The following is a 19,872-nucleotide window of genomic DNA, read 5'->3' on the forward strand; positions in this document are numbered from 1 at the left end:
AATTATCACATATAATTAAATTGCATATAACATCACATAAACAACTAAGAAGTGATTACGGAATCACTTACCTCATGCACCCGTGTTCATATTTGTTTCTTCGCCACTTCTTGACCCGTTAGCCTTCCGTGCTTGATTCCGTCTCGACATGATTCCTATACTTCCATGTCATCGAAATCACATTCTTATTAGCATACATAATTGTACATGTTAACGATCATATCGATCGCATAATTCCTATTTGACTTTCATTAGTTACTTCTAGCAAGCATAATACATGTGACCAAATTCATATCATTTCAACTCATGTAACCTATCATGTCATCGCATTAAACACACATTCGTCAAACACGCTCCATATAACTTACCTTAATCTTACAACTATGACGACTCGTCTAACCATCCTTCTTATACACGGTTGACTTTTAGAAGTCAACGGTTCATTTAGTTTAACTTTCGGCTTATCATTATATACCCGTAACATCATAATCGACTATACGGACGACAATAGATACATTTTATCATACGATTGGGGTGCGTACCATCTTTTAAGCATAACGTACAACTAATTCATGCACAATCTTCTAAATTCATACTTAGTTCATCAAATCCTTCTACTAATCAACATGTGGTATTTAAATTAAACATCATACATATTATCTACAATTTACCATTTCTTATCCAATTTCTTTAAACACTCACACACATGTATGATTCCAAACATTGTTAACATAAGTAAATCATCAACTTACATTACATCATCTAAAACCTACTTCATAACTACTTATTAATCACTTACAAGTGATCTAATCTTAATTCTTCATAATTTCATCATACTTTTGATATGTGTACTACCTTGTAAGTATAGTGTACAACTAATTCATGCATATCCTTCTAATCTCATACATAATTCATCAATTTCTTCCTTCTAATCAACATGAATCATACATGCATAAACATCAAACATACTAGAATTACATTTCTTTTAATTCCTCTAACAAGAACCCATTATGCAAATCAAAATACATCAACATTAAGCAAAATTAGACATGGATGATTCACCCATGTCATCATCTTCATCATAACAAATGGGTTTCACCCTAAAACATCAAATTAACCTAATTCATGCATAACCCATGTTCAATATGATGATTCTAACACACACCCATTCTCAATTTCGTACGAATTCGCGATTTATATCAAAACCCACTTCGTGAAAGGTCACCAATCTAACTTCTAAGACATACCTTATGATCCCCTTGTGATGGTGATCATTAATCCATGAGAATTCGCGAATTTGAGCCTTGAATCATCCCTTAATTTGAAGCTTTTTGAAGAACTAGGGCTTGGCTTCTTGGAGCCCCTGTACGTTCGAGAACACACACAAATTGTGTGTTTGTGTGTGTTTATTTTTCATTTTAATAACTCAACTTCCATTTTACTTTAATTAGTCCCTCATGTTGGCACTTAGAACACATTTGGAACAACTCTCTCCATTTGATAGTTTTACCATATACTTAACTAGGTTAAATAACCTAGTTATTTATTTCACGATGTGTCTTATATGCACATACGACAAATACAAACATTCGGGTTTTGGGGTGTTACAAGTCTACCCCCCTTAAATAAGGTTTCGTCCCCGAAACCTTCCTTATTCGAATCAAACCAATTCTACTCCTACCCTTTTCAAGTTGTTCATTCACAATACTTATGCTAGACTCTATTCCAGAGCTCTTATTAGTGTCCTTCATTTCATATTGCTAGTTTCTAGCACATATCATCCCTAGCATTTCAATCATTGAACTTAATCCAAAAGTATATAATCCTTACTTGCATTGATTTTAAGTTTACGGCTTGTCTCTAGCTTCCTATTTAAGCATATTACCTTCATATATCGAAATGAATCGATTTATTTCCTTCTACTCATACATCATGTACAATCTTTCATCTTATTCGTCTTGAGTCATCGTTAGCATCCCATTACTAATGTTACTTCTAATTATTTTAATGTTTATAGGAGAGGTCAACATATCATCATAGGCATACTATAATCATTTATTTATATCAATACTTACTCATAATCACAAGCTAAACATCTTACTAACCTTGACTTCGTCGCGTACGCTAACGGTTTGTGGCCCGAGTTGGCCCGTTTCTTCATGGGTTTATGTAATACTTACATTGATTGCTTCCATTGGTTTGTTGAGCATCCGCCTATGCACATCCTTTCAACAATGTCTTGTTCAAATGAACATGGCCAACAAGCCCAACATCAAAATTAGCATTTTCCATCGGTAATCGTCATTATTACTTTTTCTCCATACTTATTTTATTTGAGGTTTTAAATGCTCACAACTCTTTCATTCTTATAACTATTTCATTAACCTTTTTGCAAAACTTCCCCTTCTCGCCCATACTTAAGTTATTGTTCGGGTCGTAGCCCGTCATTCATTCTGACTCCCACGAGTCATTTACCAACGTTTCTAACATGTGGCTTAATCAAAATTTTCTTCCTTAACTAAATTTTAAGTTCGCATGTCATTTATGGTCATTCTTTCGTCCTTAAATCCGTCTCGCGGATTTATAGATATTATTCATACACTCCATTACTTTTATGCTTTGAATCCGTCTCGCGGATTCAAACATTGCATTCATGCCTTTCATTCCTTGAATTCGTCTCGCGGATTCAAGCATTGCATTCATATCTTTCATTCTTTGAATCCGTCTCGCGGACTCAAGCATTGCATTCATATCTTTCATTCCTTGAATCCGCCTCGCAGATTCAAGAATTGCATTCATATCTTTCATTCTTTGAATCCGTCTCGCAAGATTCAAGAATTTCATTCATACATTGTTGATCCGTACTTTCTTACGGATTCAACATTCTTCATTCATATCGTTCACACTTTTCACTATTACGTAGTACTCCCATCCTCCCGAGAGTCTTACTACCCATTTCACCCACACGCCCACCTGCTACCTAATTCTATCGGACATACCTGTAACAATTATCACGGTCTCACGAACGTCATACGTTTCTTGTGTACTGGCCAGGTACACATTCCACGTACTAGTTTCGTGTCTTCGCGTAATCACCACCTTATGTCCGAAGAATTAAGTTTCGGCACGTGTAACATTTTCAAGACTTATTTACCATGTCGTTATTATATTTTGCTAAAAATTTTCTTTCACTTGCTTAATTATACCATTTCATATGCCCACACGTTAGGTTTACGTACCTGGGGTCAATTCGCCTTATTACTCGCCTTGATGTCGGTCCTAGACCGCATCCACGGATCATTCCTTCCAAACAATTGCACTTACCCTTCACATAACATACTATTAATTTCCTTCAATTACATAATCTAATACATACTTACATTTGCTTTTGCCTTTAGGCCTTGATCGAGTCTTGGATTGCACGGGTCATGGTCACAAGAGCACACCAGTTTGAGTTCAAGTATTTACCTCCTTCTACTTGATTCTCTCAAACCAGGGCTCTGATACCAACTTGTTACACCCTAACACGTTTTACCTTAAAAATGACGCAGCGGAAAAAGGGCTTTAAAAATTTCTTTCCTTATTAACGACATTACCTTTGCTAAGGTTCCAAATGCTAAAAATGTTAAACGTTCTATAAAAGAATTCACAACATTTATACTAAAATGTACATTACTAGACGTTATACACTTCAATTATATGACCGACCTATCCGTGCAATCCTTGCTCTTGACTCGATCTACGTCCGCTTCACTTTCTAAGTAGCAGAAGAAGTCCGTGTGGCACCTGTGGGCATCACATACAACTTAGTCAGTAGTCAACGACAACATCATATAACATTAATCCCATATAATTAATGATTGAATAACTTTCGACAATTTAACATTAGTTCATCCAACTATCCTTACTCATCCTCTTATTTCAGGTAGAGCTTAAATTTCGTAAGAATCCAATATTCTCGTTCCTGCATTACATACCAACCTCAAACGCATAATTAGTAACGTTAAAACTCTACGTATTTAAATCATGCACACGTACCATCTTACATGCATACATACTCCTCTACATACACACATACCTTTCTTACGACCTTACATACGTGCCTACACTCATACATATCTTTAGACATACATACCTACACATCTACATACGTACATATCTTCCTACATCTTTACATACAATATTTACAAGGGTCTTAGACTTAGGTTTAAAACACATGACATCTAAGGAACCGTAAAAATCATGTTTGGAAAGTCCGTCGTAGTCCACGGATAACAAACCGAAGTCTACGACACATAAATCAACTTAAATAACAAGAATTTAGCTTTTGAGACTTGGGGAGGCCGTCGCCGACGCCCCTAGGGCCGTCGGCGACGGGCCTTGCATTCACCCGTAGCCCAAAAACCCGTAGGCAGGTAATTAACCCGTCAGCACAAAAATTCACTTTCTGGAGCCCGTCGGCGACGCCCCCATACCCGTCGGCGACGCCCTCTAGAAATTGCAGTTTTTCTGCAGTTCCGTTTCGTCGTCCGTACGCACTAAAACGCGCATAACTTTTGAACCGTTTACCCGTTTAACCTCCCGTTTCTTCCTACATGCTTGTAAATTCACATTCTATCATATTAACTTAAAATCCTACCTCCGGATTAAGGAAATTCTTAACTTACGTGCATTTGACATATTACCATTTTCTAACTATTTGACCCGTTCGTGCATTTAACAACATAATCTGATTATTTGACCTCAATCTCATATGAACTTTAATAATTTCATTGGCACCTATCATAAAAGATTAAATTCTCGGACGTCTTGCATCCTCTTAACCCATTTTCGCTCAAAAGCTTATTTTTGACCCGTTATGGGTATTTGCGCATTAAGTGAACTATGACATACAAAACCCTATACTTCGCTTTCATACTTGTCCAAGACATTACTCTAATCGAATAGCTCGTTTCCAAACGACTTCTAAGGTCGTTTGCCCGATATACCTATCAAGGGCATTTTAGTCAACTATGCTCTATCCTTAATAACAAAGGAATTTCTTACATAAGTAACCAATTCCACTACTTAGCTTCAATTTCTTAATCACACCTACCTTGCTCGGATCAAAACTAAGATCCGTTTAATACATTCATTGACATCATACAATTCATTCCTATTTGACCTCAATTATCACATATAATTAAATTGCATATAACATCACATAAACAACTAAGAAGTGATTACGGAATCACTTACCTCATGCACCCGTGTTCATATTTGTTTCTTCGCCACTTCTTGACCCGTTAGCCTTCCGTGCTTGATTCCGTCTCGACATGATTCCTATACTTCCATGTCATCGAAATCACATTCTTATTAGCATACATAATTGTACATGTTAACGATCATATCGATCGCATAATTCCTATTTGACTTTCATTAGTTACTTCTAGCAAGCATAATACATGTGACCAAATTCATATCATTTCAACTCATGTAACCTATCATGTCATCGCATTAAACACACATTCGTCAAACACGCTCCATATAACTTACCTTAATCTTACAACTATGACGACTCGTCTAACCATCCTTCTTATACACGGTTGACTTTTAGAAGTCAACGGTTCATTTAGTTTAACTTTCGGCTTATCATTATATACCCGTAACATCATAATCGACTATACGGACGACAATAGATACATTTTATCATACGATTGGGGTGCGTACCATCTTTTAAGCATAACGTACAACTAATTCATGCACAATCTTCTAAATTCATACTTAGTTCATCAAATCCTTCTACTAATCAACATGTGGTATTTAAATTAAACATCATACATATTATCTACAATTTACCATTTCTTATCCAATTTCTTTAAACACTCACACACATGTATGATTCCAAACATTGTTAACATAAGTAAATCATCAACTTACATTACATCATCTAAAACCTACTTCATAACTACTTATTAATCACTTACAAGTGATCTAATCTTAATTCTTCATAATTTCATCATACTTTTGATATGTGTACTACCTTGTAAGTATAGTGTACAACTAATTCATGCATATCCTTCTAATCTCATACATAATTCATCAATTTCTTCCTTCTAATCAACATGAATCATACATGCATAAACATCAAACATACTAGAATTACATTTCTTTTAATTCCTCTAACAAGAACCCATTATGCAAATCAAAATACATCAACATTAAGCAAAATTAGACATGGATGATTCACCCATGTCATCATCTTCATCATAACAAATGGGTTTCACCCTAAAACATCAAATTAACCTAATTCATGCATAACCCATGTTCAATATGATGATTCTAACACACACCCATTCTCAATTTCGTACGAATTCGCGATTTATATCAAAACCCACTTCGTGAAAGGTCACCAATCTAACTTCTAAGACATACCTTATGATCCCCTTGTGATGGTGATCATTAATCCATGAGAATTCGCGAATTTGAGCCTTGAATCATCCCTTAATTTGAAGCTTTTTGAAGAACTAGGGCTTGGCTTCTTGGAGCCCCTGTACGTTCGAGAACACACACAAATTGTGTGTTTGTGTGTGTTTATTTTTCATTTTAATAACTCAACTTCCATTTTACTTTAATTAGTCCCTCATGTTGGCACTTAGAACACATTTGGCACAACTCTCTCCATTTGATAGTTTTACCATATACTTAACTAGGTTAAATAACCTAGTTATTTATTTCACGATGTGTCTTATATGCACATACGACAAATACAAACATTCGGGTTTTGGGGTGTTACAAGTCTACCCCCCTTAAATAAGGTTTCGTCCCCGAAACCTTCCTTATTCGAATCAAACCAATTCTACTCCTACCCTTTTCAAGTTGTTCATTCACAATACTTATGCTAGACTCTATTCCAGAGCTCTTATTAGTGTCCTTCATTTCATATTGCTAGTTTCTAGCACATATCATCCCTAGCATTTCAATCATTGAACTTAATCCAAAAGTATATAATCCTTACTTGCATTGATTTTAAGTTTACGGCTTGTCTCTAGCTTCCTATTTAAGCATATTACCTTCATATATCGAAATGAATCGATTTATTTCCTTCTACTCATACATCATGTACAATCTTTCATCTTATTCGTCTTGAGTCATCGTTAGCATCCCATTACTAATGTTACTTCTAATTATTTTAATGTTTATAGGAGAGGTCAACATATCATCATAGGCATACTATAATCATTTATTTATATCAATACTTACTCATAATCACAAGCTAAACATCTTACTAACCTTGACTTCGTCGCGTACGCTAACGGTTTGTGGCCCGAGTTGGCCCGTTTCTTCATGGGTTTATGTAATACTTACATTGATTGCTTCCATTGGTTTGTTGAGCATCCGCCTATGCACATCCTTTCAACAATGTCTTGTTCAAATGAACATGGCCAACAAGCCCAACATCAAAATTAGCATTTTCCATCGGTAATCGTCATTATTACTTTTTCTCCATACTTATTTTATTTGAGGTTTTAAATGCTCACAACTCTTTCATTCTTATAACTATTTCATTAACCTTTTTGCAAAACTTCCCCTTCTCGCCCATACTTAAGTTATTGTTCGGGTCGTAGCCCGTCATTCATTCTGACTCCCACGAGTCATTTACCAACGTTTCTAACATGTGGCTTAATCAAAATTTTCTTCCTTAACTAAATTTTAAGTTCGCATGTCATTTATGGTCATTCTTTCGTCCTTAAATCCGTCTCGCGGATTTATAGATATTATTCATACACTCCATTACTTTTATGCTTTGAATCCGTCTCGCGGATTCAAACATTGCATTCATGCCTTTCATTCCTTGAATTCGTCTCGCGGATTCAAGCATTGCATTCATATCTTTCATTCTTTGAATCCGTCTCGCGGACTCAAGCATTGCATTCATATCTTTCATTCCTTGAATCCGCCTCGCAGATTCAAGAATTGCATTCATATCTTTCATTCTTTGAATCCGTCTCGCAAGATTCAAGAATTTCATTCATACATTGTTGATCCGTACTTTCTTACGGATTCAACATTCTTCATTCATATCGTTCACACTTTTCACTATTACGTAGTACTCCCATCCTCCCGAGAGTCTTACTACCCATTTCACCCACACGCCCACCTGCTACCTAATTCTATCGGACATACCTGTAACAATTATCACGGTCTCACGAACGTCATACGTTTCTTGTGTACTGGCCAGGTACACATTCCACGTACTAGTTTCGTGTCTTCGCGTAATCACCACCTTATGTCCGAAGAATTAAGTTTCGGCACGTGTAACATTTTCAAGACTTATTTACCATGTCGTTATTATATTTTGCTAAAAATTTTCTTTCACTTGCTTAATTATACCATTTCATATGCCCACACGTTAGGTTTACGTACCTGGGGTCAATTCGCCTTATTACTCGCCTTGATGTCGGTCCTAGACCGCATCCACGGATCATTCCTTCCAAACAATTGCACTTACCCTTCACATAACATACTATTAATTTCCTTCAATTACATAATCTAATACATACTTACATTTGCTTTTGCCTTTAGGCCTTGATCGAGTCTTGGATTGCACGGGTCATGGTCACAAGAGCACACCAGTTTGAGTTCAAGTATTTACCTCCTTCTACTTGATTCTCTCAAACCAGGGCTCTGATACCAACTTGTTACACCCTAACACGTTTTACCTTAAAAATGACGCAGCGGAAAAAGGGCTTTAAAAATTTCTTTCCTTATTAACGACATTACCTTTGCTAAGGTTCCAAATGCTAAAAATGTTAAACGTTCTATAAAAGAATTCACAACATTTATACTAAAATGTACATTACTAGACGTTATACACTTCAATTATATGACCGACCTATCCGTGCAATCCTTGCTCTTGACTCGATCTACGTCCGCTTCACTTTCTAAGTAGCAGAAGAAGTCCGTGTGGCACCTGTGGGCATCACATACAACTTAGTCAGTAGTCAACGACAACATCATATAACATTAATCCCATATAATTAATGATTGAATAACTTTCGACAATTTAACATTAGTTCATCCAACTATCCTTACTCATCCTCTTATTTCAGGTAGAGCTTAAATTTCGTAAGAATCCAATATTCTCGTTCCTGCATTACATACCAACCTCAAACGCATAATTAGTAACGTTAAAACTCTACGTATTTAAATCATGCACACGTACCATCTTACATGCATACATACTCCTCTACATACACACATACCTTTCTTACGACCTTACATACGTGCCTACACTCATACATATCTTTAGACATACATACCTACACATCTACATACGTACATATCTTCCTACATCTTTACATACAATATTTACAAGGGTCTTAGACTTAGGTTTAAAACCCATGACATCTAAGGAACCGTAAAAATCATGTTTGGAAAGTCCGTCGTAGTCCACGGATAACAAACCGAAGTCTACGACACATAAATCAACTTAAATAACAAGAATTTAGCTTTTGAGACTTGGGGAGGCCGTCGCCGACGCCCCTAGGGCCGTCGGCGACGGGCCTTGCATTCACCCGTAGCCCAAAAACCCGTAGGCAGGTAATTAACCCGTCAGCACAAAAATTCACTTTCTGGAGCCCGTCGGCGACGCCCCCATACCCGTCGGCGACGCCCTCTAGAAATTGCAGTTTTTCTGCAGTTCCGTTTCGTCGTCCGTACGCACTAAAACGCGCATAACTTTTGAACCGTTTACCCGTTTAACCTCCCGTTTCTTCCTACATGCTTGTAAATTCACATTCTATCATATTAACTTAAAATCCTACCTCCGGATTAAGGAAATTCTTAACTTACGTGCATTTGACATATTACCATTTTCTAACTATTTGACCCGTTCGTGCATTTAACAACATAATCTGATTATTTGACCTCAATCTCATATGAACTTTAATAATTTCATTGGCACCTATCATAAAAGATTAAATTCTCGGACGTCTTGCATCCTCTTAACCCATTTTCGCTCAAAAGCTTATTTTTGACCCGTTATGGGTATTTGCGCATTAAGTGAACTATGACATACAAAACCCTATACTTCGCTTTCATACTTGTCCAAGACATTACTCTAATTCATGCACAATCTTCTAAATTCATACTTAGTTCATCAAATCCTTCTACTAATCAACATGTGGTATTTAAATTAAACATCATACATATTATCATCACATTTTGTTCATTTCATCGAACAACAATTTACCATTTCTTATCCAATTTCTTTAAACACTCACACACATGTATGATTCCAAACATTGTTAACATAAGTAAATCATCAACTTACATTACATCATCTAAAACCTACTTCATAACTACTTATTAATCACTTACAAGTGATCTAATCTTAATTCTTCATAATTTCATCATACTTTTGATATGTGTACTACCTTGTAAGCATAGTGTACAACTAATTCATGCATATCCTTCTAATCTCATACATAATTCATCAATTTCTTCCTTCTAATCAACATGAATCATACATGCATAAACATCAAACATACTAGAATTACATTTCTTTTAATTCCTCTAACAAGAACCCATTATGCAAATCAAAATACAGCAACATTAAGCAAAATTAGACATGGATGATTCACCCATGTCATCATCTTCATCATAACAAATGGGTTTCACCCTAAAACATCAAATTAACCTAATTCATGCATAACCCATGTTCAATATGATGATTCTAACACACACCCATTCTCAATTTCGTACGAATTCGCGATTTATATCAAAACCCACTTCGTGAAAGGTCACCAATCTAACTTCTAAGACATACCTTATGATCCCCTTGTGATGGTGATCATTAATCCATGAGAATTCGCGAATTTGAGCCTTGAATCATCCCTTAATTTGAAGCTTTTTGAAGAACTAGGGCTTGGCTTCTTAGAGCCCCTGTACGTTCGAGAACACACACAAATTGTGTGTTTGTGTGTGTTTATTTTTCATTTTAATAACTCAACTTCCATTTTACTTTAATTAGTCCCTCATGTTGGCACTTAGAACACATTTGGCACAACTCTCTCCATTTGATAGTTTTACCATATACTTAACTAGGTTAAATAACCTAGTTATTTATTTCACGATGTGTCTTATATGCACATACGACAAATACAAACATTCGGGTTTTGGGGTGTTACAGTCCCAAATTGTGAAATAAAATAATTGGGCAATTTCAGTTTAAAAGATCCTGTCAAATCTTTCCGCTGCCAAATTAAATAATCAATACCATGGGTTTCTGTCCCGCGGCTCCTAGACAGGTAACACCGAGACGGGGGTCGTGACATAAACGCCTTACATAAAAACAACACATGGGAACTTGTTCCACGACCCTCGTCTACAAATATTGTTGGCTCTAAATGGATTTTTCGTACAAAATTCAAATCCGATGGCTCTGTTGATCGCTACAAAGCACGTCTCATTGCTCAAGGTTTCACTCAACTTCCCGGTTTTGATTACTCTTACACATTCAGTCCGATAGTTAAGGCGTCTACCATCCGGGTTGTTCTCTCAACCGTCATCACCCGCCAATGGCGTCTACATCAATTAGACGTCAAAGATGCGTTCTTAAATGGTGATCTTCGGGAAACCGTCTTTATGGAGCAACCTCCCAGATTCATAGATTCTCGTTTTCCAAACCATGTTTATCGTTTTCGCAAAGCTCTTTACGGTCTCAAGCAAGCTCCACGGGTGTGGTTTCAACGGCTAAGTAATTTTCTTCTTCATCAAGGTTTTATATGTAGCCAAGCCGACACCTCCTTATTTGTTTTTCATAAAGGAGCGTGTCTCATTTCTCGTCTATGTTGATGACATTATCTTAACCGGTAATGACGAAGCTTCCATTTCTTGTTTTACTCCTTCTCTTCACAAAGAATTTGCTATCACTGACCTTGGCAATCTTAACTATTTTCTTGGTTTAGAAGTAACAACCACCTCTAATGGTTTATTCCTTAGCCAAGGAAAATACGCCTTTGACATCCTCTCCAGGGCCGATATGCTTGACTCGAAACCGGTATCCACCCCATTAAGTAAGTCTGATGTTTTTCTCTCAACCGGGTCGCCCTTTTCGGAACCAAGTTATTATCGGTCCTTGGTAGGTGCTCTTCAATATCTTACTATTACCCGGCCAGATATTTCATACGCAGTAAATCAAGCAAGTCAGTTCTTACATGCTCCTACAACTACACATTTCCAGCTTATAAAAAGAATTTTTAAGATATGTTAAAGGCACTCTTAATCTTGGCTTGAGGTTCTCTAAACCACCCAACATGTCCATTTTTGGCTACTCTGATGCCGCTTGGGCCGGATGTATCGAAACACGACGTTCCACTTATGGTTATTCCATTTTCTTCGGCAGAAACTTGGTATCCTGGAGTGCAAAGAAACAACCCACAGTCTCCCGATCAAGCTGTGAATCCGAGTACCGAGCCATGGCAAATACGGCGTCAGAAATCATTTGGGTCACTCACTTGCTACGTGACCTTAATGCACTCCCACCGGGACGACCGACTTTACTTTGCGATAATCTTAGCGCTGTGTTCCTAAGTCAAAACCCGGTGGCACACAAACGAGCAAAGCACATAGACATAGATTATCACTTTTTGCGCGAATTAGTGTCTTCCGGGAAGCTACACACAAAATTTGTTCCAACCAAGCTCCAAGTGGCAGACATTTTCACCAAACCGCTTGCAAGACCTTTATTTGAAGAATTTCGTGATCAACTCAGAGTCAAACCGCCACCCGTTTCGCTTGAGGGGGGTGATAGAATTTAAAATTCAAATTTTGTTGACCACGTGATTGTTGTAATTTCCTTATTCTAAAGCTTAAATTAAGCACATCCCCATTATTTATAAGGGGCCTGTATCCTTTTGTAAATCGAGGAAAATCATTTATCTTTTCCTATAATCTTTATATCTTGCTCCCATATACACCATAGGGCTATTAAGAATACTAGCCAAAGAGTAATAGCTAATAACCCAAGGTTTTAATGTGCGAATTCACTAGGAATCCTTGAAGATTATTCACTGGAAATACAAATGAGAAAAAAAAAAGAAAAAAAATACCATCAATTTTTTTACAAATACTTTCTAAAAACCACACTATATTTACAAAAATCCTCAATAAATCCTTTTAAGAAAAATATAAAACTATGGGCTTGGCACATATGTTTAGGCCTGTGTTTACCCTACTCTGGCCTTTGCAAATAAGAAATTTATGTAAGTGTGAAACTGTAATGAAATTAAAATCAATAAAAATTCTCACTAGTTATAGGTCGTGAAGGTAGCCCGATCATTATTCGAAAGCCATGTTAAACTTATGTGATCTTTATTTCTTTGGCAGTTTAATTCGTGTTGTTGTTATTCAAAGGTATTGTTTGAATCTTATCATGCAGTTTTTAATTGGGTGTACCTATTGGCACACCAATGTGCCTATTGGCACACAAAATCCTAGTAAAATCAGGGTTTACCTACGCTGCATATAGGTCTATACGCAGCGTATAGGGTTACCCCTATACGCAGCGTATAGACCTATACGCTGCGTAGGTAAAGCATGAATCTTAGTGCCTGATCACCAATCATTGCACAGAAACGACGATCTTAGTTTCGACGCTCCTAAGGGACCTATGCGCCTTACGGTTCGACATGGACTAAATAATAAAAAAAAAATTATTTTAACGGCGATCTTAGTTTCGTCGCTCGTTAGTGACCTACGCGCCTTACGCAACGTATAGCTCTATACTCCGCGTATAGCTTTCTTCACGTGCCTAGACAACATCGTATCATTGTCAAATCAGTCTAACATACGCTGCGTATAGACCTATACGCATCGTCTTACTTTATGTACATACGCTGCGTATAGGTCTATACGCAGCGTATGTCAGACTGGTTTGACATGGTACTAGGTTTGACTGTCTAGTCGTGTACCTAGGTCTCTACGCAGCGTAGGTAAACCCTAAGTGTGTAGATAGCCTGCCAAGGTGTGCAAATAGTTAGAGCGTTTTAATTTCCATTCTTATGGGACATGAAGGGTATATTTGGGAACCGTCATGTGCTATTTGTACTTATGACATGGCACAAGCATGGTATACACTGGGCGCTACATACGGAGTGGAAAAGATCCTAAAAATATCAGTCCCATAACCATAAAATTAAGTAGGAATCGTAAACAAAAAATAAAGCTTTCTTCTTTACACCTCAATCAGATCAATAAAGAAAAATAAATGCTATGTCATTGCTTACATTTCTGTTTGCTTTTCTTGCTCATGTCATCTGCATCTGCATGTGACTTGTTTCCAAGTTGATTCTAATATGCTTTTCTCCAACTTCAGCACATTACCAACTGATGGATATCTATGAAAGGACTAGTCAGCATGACAATAAAAAGTAAATATAAACCTTATCGGAATGACCAATATCACCTAAAGGAAGATGAGCCCAGAAAAAGGTAAAGCACTTCTAAATTGAGCGAATCAGGTCAAAATGGGTGAATCCATATTCAGTGAGTCTTTATTTTATACCCAACATTCAGTTTATATATATCATGATACAATATGCATCACTCCACAAATTCAACATTAAGAGAGATCCATACCTGCGAAGGAATCAAACTACAGCGTTTCGACATCACAACATGGATAACAGACTCCCAGAAGTTGCCATGTGCATTCCAACCATATCAACAAGGGGACTACTTTTGTCTAAACCTCAGCCCCATTACCCTCTTCTTACTTCTTCAAAAATCAATGGTGTAGAAAGAGAGAGTTCTGCGGTCTCAAAAAATCATGGTAATTAAACGTCTTGTGCAAATAATAGCAATCAACAATTCCATTATATTTCTCTCCCTTAATCTAACAGAGTTTAATTTACTTTGCAGCAGGCTTCGGACCCAAACTAATAGAAATGATTAAACACAAGTTGACTTATGGTTCCAAGATTGTACCACTTGGCCGCGGAGGAAAAATCTTCGAAAAGAGATTCAGTATCAGGGATGGTGAGAGGTTGTTGCATGCTTCCAGATGCTCCATATACACTACAGCCGGTGCGATCTCAGGCATACTCTTCATCTCTACTGAAAGGGTTGGCTTTTGCAGTGATAGGTGCCTCAAAACATATTCTACCACAGGGAAGCTATTAAAGTTCCAGTATAAGGTAGGCAACCTCCTCTGGAAACATAATGTGCACATGTGTTTTAGTTTTTTAAGTAGTATCCTGACATAATTGTGCAATCTTTTAGGTATCTATTCCATTGAAAAAGATAGATGGAGTAGGAGAGAGCACGAATTTGAAGAGGCCATCTAACATGTATATGGAGCTAGTCACCGTGGATAATTTCAGCTTTTGGTTTTTGGGCTTTCCAAATTACAAGAAGACAGTAGAATGCCTTCGCCAGACAATCAGTCATGACTGCTTAAGTGATTAGTCTAGAACTATGGAGTTCTCAACAGTGGCGAAGCTTGAAAATTTCCACCGGGGGGTCGGAAGTCACCGAACCTAAAAATTCTTTATAACTAAATTTTTCTTTTATAAAACCGGGGGGTCGAAAACGTATATACCTAAAAAATTCTACACGAAACGTACATACATAACACTACTGAGCGAAAAGTTCGGGGGGTCGGGCGCCCCTCCCGGCCCCTTTAAAGCTACGCCCTTGGTTCTCAAGTATGGCTTCCATTTCTACAACAAATATAGTAGCTGGCCTCAGGTGGCATTTGAAGTCATATTAAGGCGCTAGATCGGGTGATCCAGGAAAAGTTTTGTATAGCAAACCAGGTTCATGTATGTATATGCTTTAAAGTCCATGAGTCTTATTGGACATTGGGGGATAGTTGCTAGGTTTGTACATATACACACAAGACATTTTTCTGCATAGCTATACTTGAATCACTCGATTTTATTGAAAGATTTGTAAACTATCACTTTTTACCAACAAACTTTATGAATATGTTTCTCAAATGTTGATGCGTGACAATTAGAATTCAAAGTCATGAATGAACACTCGATTGGTGTTGCTCAAAAATCAAGATCTGAAATTAAAACTGATCGAATCAAATTGGATGCTAAACCTGTTTTTGTGGGTTGACTAGTCATACCTCTCATGAACCTTAAATTATACACAAACCCAACACGGCTCACATATACATGATTAACCTTTATTTAGTTTCAGTCTTTAATTTTTAACATAAATACCCAGGTAGTTTAAGTTCTCGTAGAAATTACATGTAAAAAAACTATAAAAATAAACAATAAGTTGACACCCTTTAGGACAAACCGTTGAATTCTTGTTTAGAGTCGTGTCCTAAATGCACACCCATATCTCAAATTACGTGTGAGTTTGGATGCCACTTCAAAAATACTTAACTGCAAATTCAAGCTAAGCTCCCTTTTCATTTTCTAAAGCTTTAGATGGTTTATTTGCTAGAAGTTGATAATTTTTGAAAAAAAAAAACTTCAAATTTATAAATTTGTGTTAATAATGTATGTATGATCCAACATTTGCATACATTTTACAAGTATGAAAGCTAATTAACTTATTTTAACTTGATAACATCTTTTTAAATATAATCTTAAAGTTGGTAAAGCTCAAAACTAGTAAGTTACACAAGTTGAGGTTGATATAATCATGTATGCATGGTTGATGAAACTTAAGAATGGTTTGAGCCTAAAATGTTATTTAGATACTAACACTTAGAATTTCAAGCTAATAAGACTTATACTTGTCAGCTTGCATGAACAAAGACAACTATTTATATGTTGCACCTTATGTGAACCTTAATTATATAGCTTATACTTGATAATTTGGAACAATATATGCAAACTCAAAAAAATTGAAATGACATATAAATAAGAAATGCAATTATTGTTATGTGTTGCTTTCTTTGCGCTTTATTACATGTTACAAATGATTGTGGTATTGTTGGGTCGTAGTTAGTAACAATAAGCCCATGCATGACCTAGTAGTCTAATGGTATAGTGTTTGTCTCTTACAAAAGGGGCGTGTGTTTAAATCTTTGCAAGTGCAAGGTTTGATGATATTTAGGTGTAAATAAATGTTGTTAAAAAAAGAATGGGTGTTATATTTAACACATCTCTATATACATTTCAACTATACAATTCCTATAGCAACTTCTGGACCATTTGAATTTTGAAATAGTTATGCCTTTTTTTTCTTTTCTTATTGGACAAATAGGGTATCCTAGAAATCACTAGGGGACAAGTAGAAAGTTATAAAAAATCTCAGTCTCCCCTAATCTTAAATTAAGTAGAAATCATAAAAAAGAAAAGTAAAAGCTACCTTCTTTACACCTTAATTAATTTGATCAAGCAAAATAAAGGCTATGTGATCACCATTTACATTGTTTGCTTTTCTTGCTCGTGTCATCTGCATGTGACTTGTTTCCATGTTGATTATAATACGATTTCTCCAACTATAGCACATGACCAACTGATGGATATCTATGAAAGGACTAGTCAGCATGACAACAAAAAGTAAATTCTAAACCTTATCGGAAGGACCAATATCACCGAAAGGAAGATGAGCCGACAAAAAAAAAGTAAAGCACTTCTAACTTGAACGAATCAGGTCAAAACGGACGAATCCATACTCAATGAGGCTTTATTTTATGCCCAACATTCAACCCACCATTAACTATGACACATAGATGACTCATATGATAAAAAGTTGTGAACTTTATCAGCTTATAAATATCATGATCCAACATACATCACCCAACAAATTTGGCATTAAGAGAGCACCATACCTGCAAATAAGGAACCAAGCTACAGCAATTTCGACAACACGATATGGATAACAGACTCCCAGAAGTTGCCATGTGCATTCCAACCATATCAACAAAGGGACTACTTTTGTCCCCTCATCAGCCCCATTACCCTCTTCTTACTTCTTCAAAAATAAATGGTGCAGAAAGAGAGAGTTCTGCAGTCTCGAAAATCCATGGTAATTAATAGTCTTGTGCTGATAATAGCAATTAAAATTTCCATCATATTTCTCTGTCCCTTGATCTAACAGAGTTTAATTTACTTTGCAGCGGGCTTTGGACCCAAGCTAATAGAAATAATTAAACACAAGTTAACTTATGGTTCCAAGATCCTACCACTTGGCCGCGGAGGAAAAATCTTTGAAAAGAGTTTCAGTATCAAGGATGGTGAGAGGTTGTTGCATGCTTCTCGATGCTACATATACACTACAGCTGGTGCGATCTCCGGCATACTCTTCATCTCTACCGAAAGGGTTGGCTTTTGCAGTGATAGGTCCCTCAAAACATATTCTACGACAGGGAAGCTGTTAAAGTTCCAATATAAGGTAGGCAACCTCCCCTTCTAACTTCTTATGCATATCATGTGTATTAGTTTTAAAATAGTATCCTGACATAATTGTTCTTTTAGGTATCTATTCCGTTGAAAAAGATAGATGGAGTAGGGGAGAGCACGGACTTGAAGAGGCCATCTAACAAGTATATGGAGTTGGTAACGGTGGATGATTTCAACTTTTGGTTTCTGGGCTTTCCAAATTACAAGAAAACCATAGAATTTCTTCGTCAGACACTCAGTCATGACTGCTTAAGTGATTAGTCTAGAACAATGGAGTCCAAGCATGGCTTTCATATTTACAACACGTATGTTGCAAGCCTCAAGTGGCGTTTGAAGTCATTTCGAGACAATTGAGGCGAAGTTTTGTACAGCTTGCCAGGTTCATGCATGTATGGCTTTAAAGTACAGGAGTCCTATTGAACAGTTGGGCATAATTGGTAGTTTTGTACATAGAAGGAGCAGAAGACATTTTTGTGCATAGATCTAGTAGCAAATTGAATATGAAGATCAAGATAATCAAGTCCATCCGATTCGGGTTCGGGCTGGTAGCTTTTATTTGTTTTAGTTTGTTAATGGGTCAAAACAGTTTATTTGTTTTAAGTTTATGTTTAGAACATTGGGCCAGAGGCCATGTTATGTATTGGGTCAAACTCTAGAAGTCCATTAGGTTTAAGATATTGGGTTTGGGTTGTGCATATGATGGAACGGTGTGAGTTTACATATAACCGCATGTACGGTTATTTGGGAAACGACGTATCCCTGCAGCAAGAGTCACAACCGTTGAAGACGCACCTGTTCGTATCATATAAATGCACGGCTTCATTCCCAGTTTCATGTAACTGCAAGATTTGTTTATAAAAGTTCAGTTTGTTCAAGTTTTGCATTATTACAAGTTCGGTTAGTTTATTATCATTCAGAAAGTTTTTCAGTTAGTTTGATTCATCATGAAGTATTGTGAAAGTTGTGGTTTGTTTGAGAATGATTGTGTATGCGGTCACAACTCGATCCGTTCCGACTGGTCCTGGGTTTCCGATGACGATGATACCAACACATTGGTATCAGAGCCAAAGGTTTAACAGGAACAGGAAAGGGTTGTGATCATGATGGGAACCGTTTACGAGGAGACAAGGGAAAGTCGGTTGAGACCGATTACGGTGAAAATATTGTTTGTAGTGGAAAGTGCGGCCGGGCGACGGAAGAGATGGATGAGTACGCGCAGGGGAAGCCAACCATACGAACCGGGAAGTCACCGGTAAAGAAGTTTCCAAAGAAATTCGTTGCTTCAAGTGCAAGCAATTTGGTCATATCGCCTCGATTTGCCCAAGTAAGTATGTTAATTTATCGCCATTACCGGTTGAAAGTGATTATATGGTTAAAGATACATGTGGCGGTAATTGGGATTCGATATGGGTTGTTGATCCTACATACAAAACACACATGGCGGGAAACCGGAATGTGTTCAAATGTTTCAAGAGGCACTTTGGGGTAGTGACAAACGAGAGTAGGAAGGATT

The 19,872-nt window shown here is 36.9% G+C and overlaps 2 protein-coding genes across 2 annotated transcripts; both read left to right on the top strand.

Moving 5' to 3' along the window:
• Nucleotides 1-14,589: 14,589 nt before the first annotated feature.
• LOC110925521 (GEM-like protein 7) lies at nucleotides 14,590-15,930 on the top strand. Its single transcript, XM_035986761.1, has 3 exons — nucleotides 14,590-14,815; nucleotides 14,908-15,179; nucleotides 15,265-15,930. The coding sequence occupies exons 1-3, from the start codon at nucleotides 14,662-14,664 to the stop codon at nucleotides 15,448-15,450; spliced, it is 612 nt and encodes a 203-aa protein (XP_035842654.1). The 5' UTR covers nucleotides 14,590-14,661; the 3' UTR covers nucleotides 15,451-15,930.
• A 1,820-nt stretch (nucleotides 15,931-17,750) lies between these two features.
• Nucleotides 17,751-19,234, top strand: LOC110922795 (GEM-like protein 6). The gene is made up of 3 exons (XM_022166992.2): nucleotides 17,751-17,985; nucleotides 18,077-18,351; nucleotides 18,435-19,234. Exons 1-3 carry the CDS (start codon nucleotides 17,832-17,834, stop codon nucleotides 18,618-18,620), a joined length of 615 nt encoding a protein of 204 aa, XP_022022684.1. The 5' UTR covers nucleotides 17,751-17,831; the 3' UTR covers nucleotides 18,621-19,234.
• Nucleotides 19,235-19,872: the final 638 nt, after the last annotated feature.

Source organism: Helianthus annuus, chromosome 17 (assembly GCF_002127325.2).
Source record: "Helianthus annuus cultivar XRQ/B chromosome 17, HanXRQr2.0-SUNRISE, whole genome shotgun sequence".
NCBI classification, from domain to species: domain Eukaryota; kingdom Viridiplantae; phylum Streptophyta; class Magnoliopsida; order Asterales; family Asteraceae; genus Helianthus; species Helianthus annuus.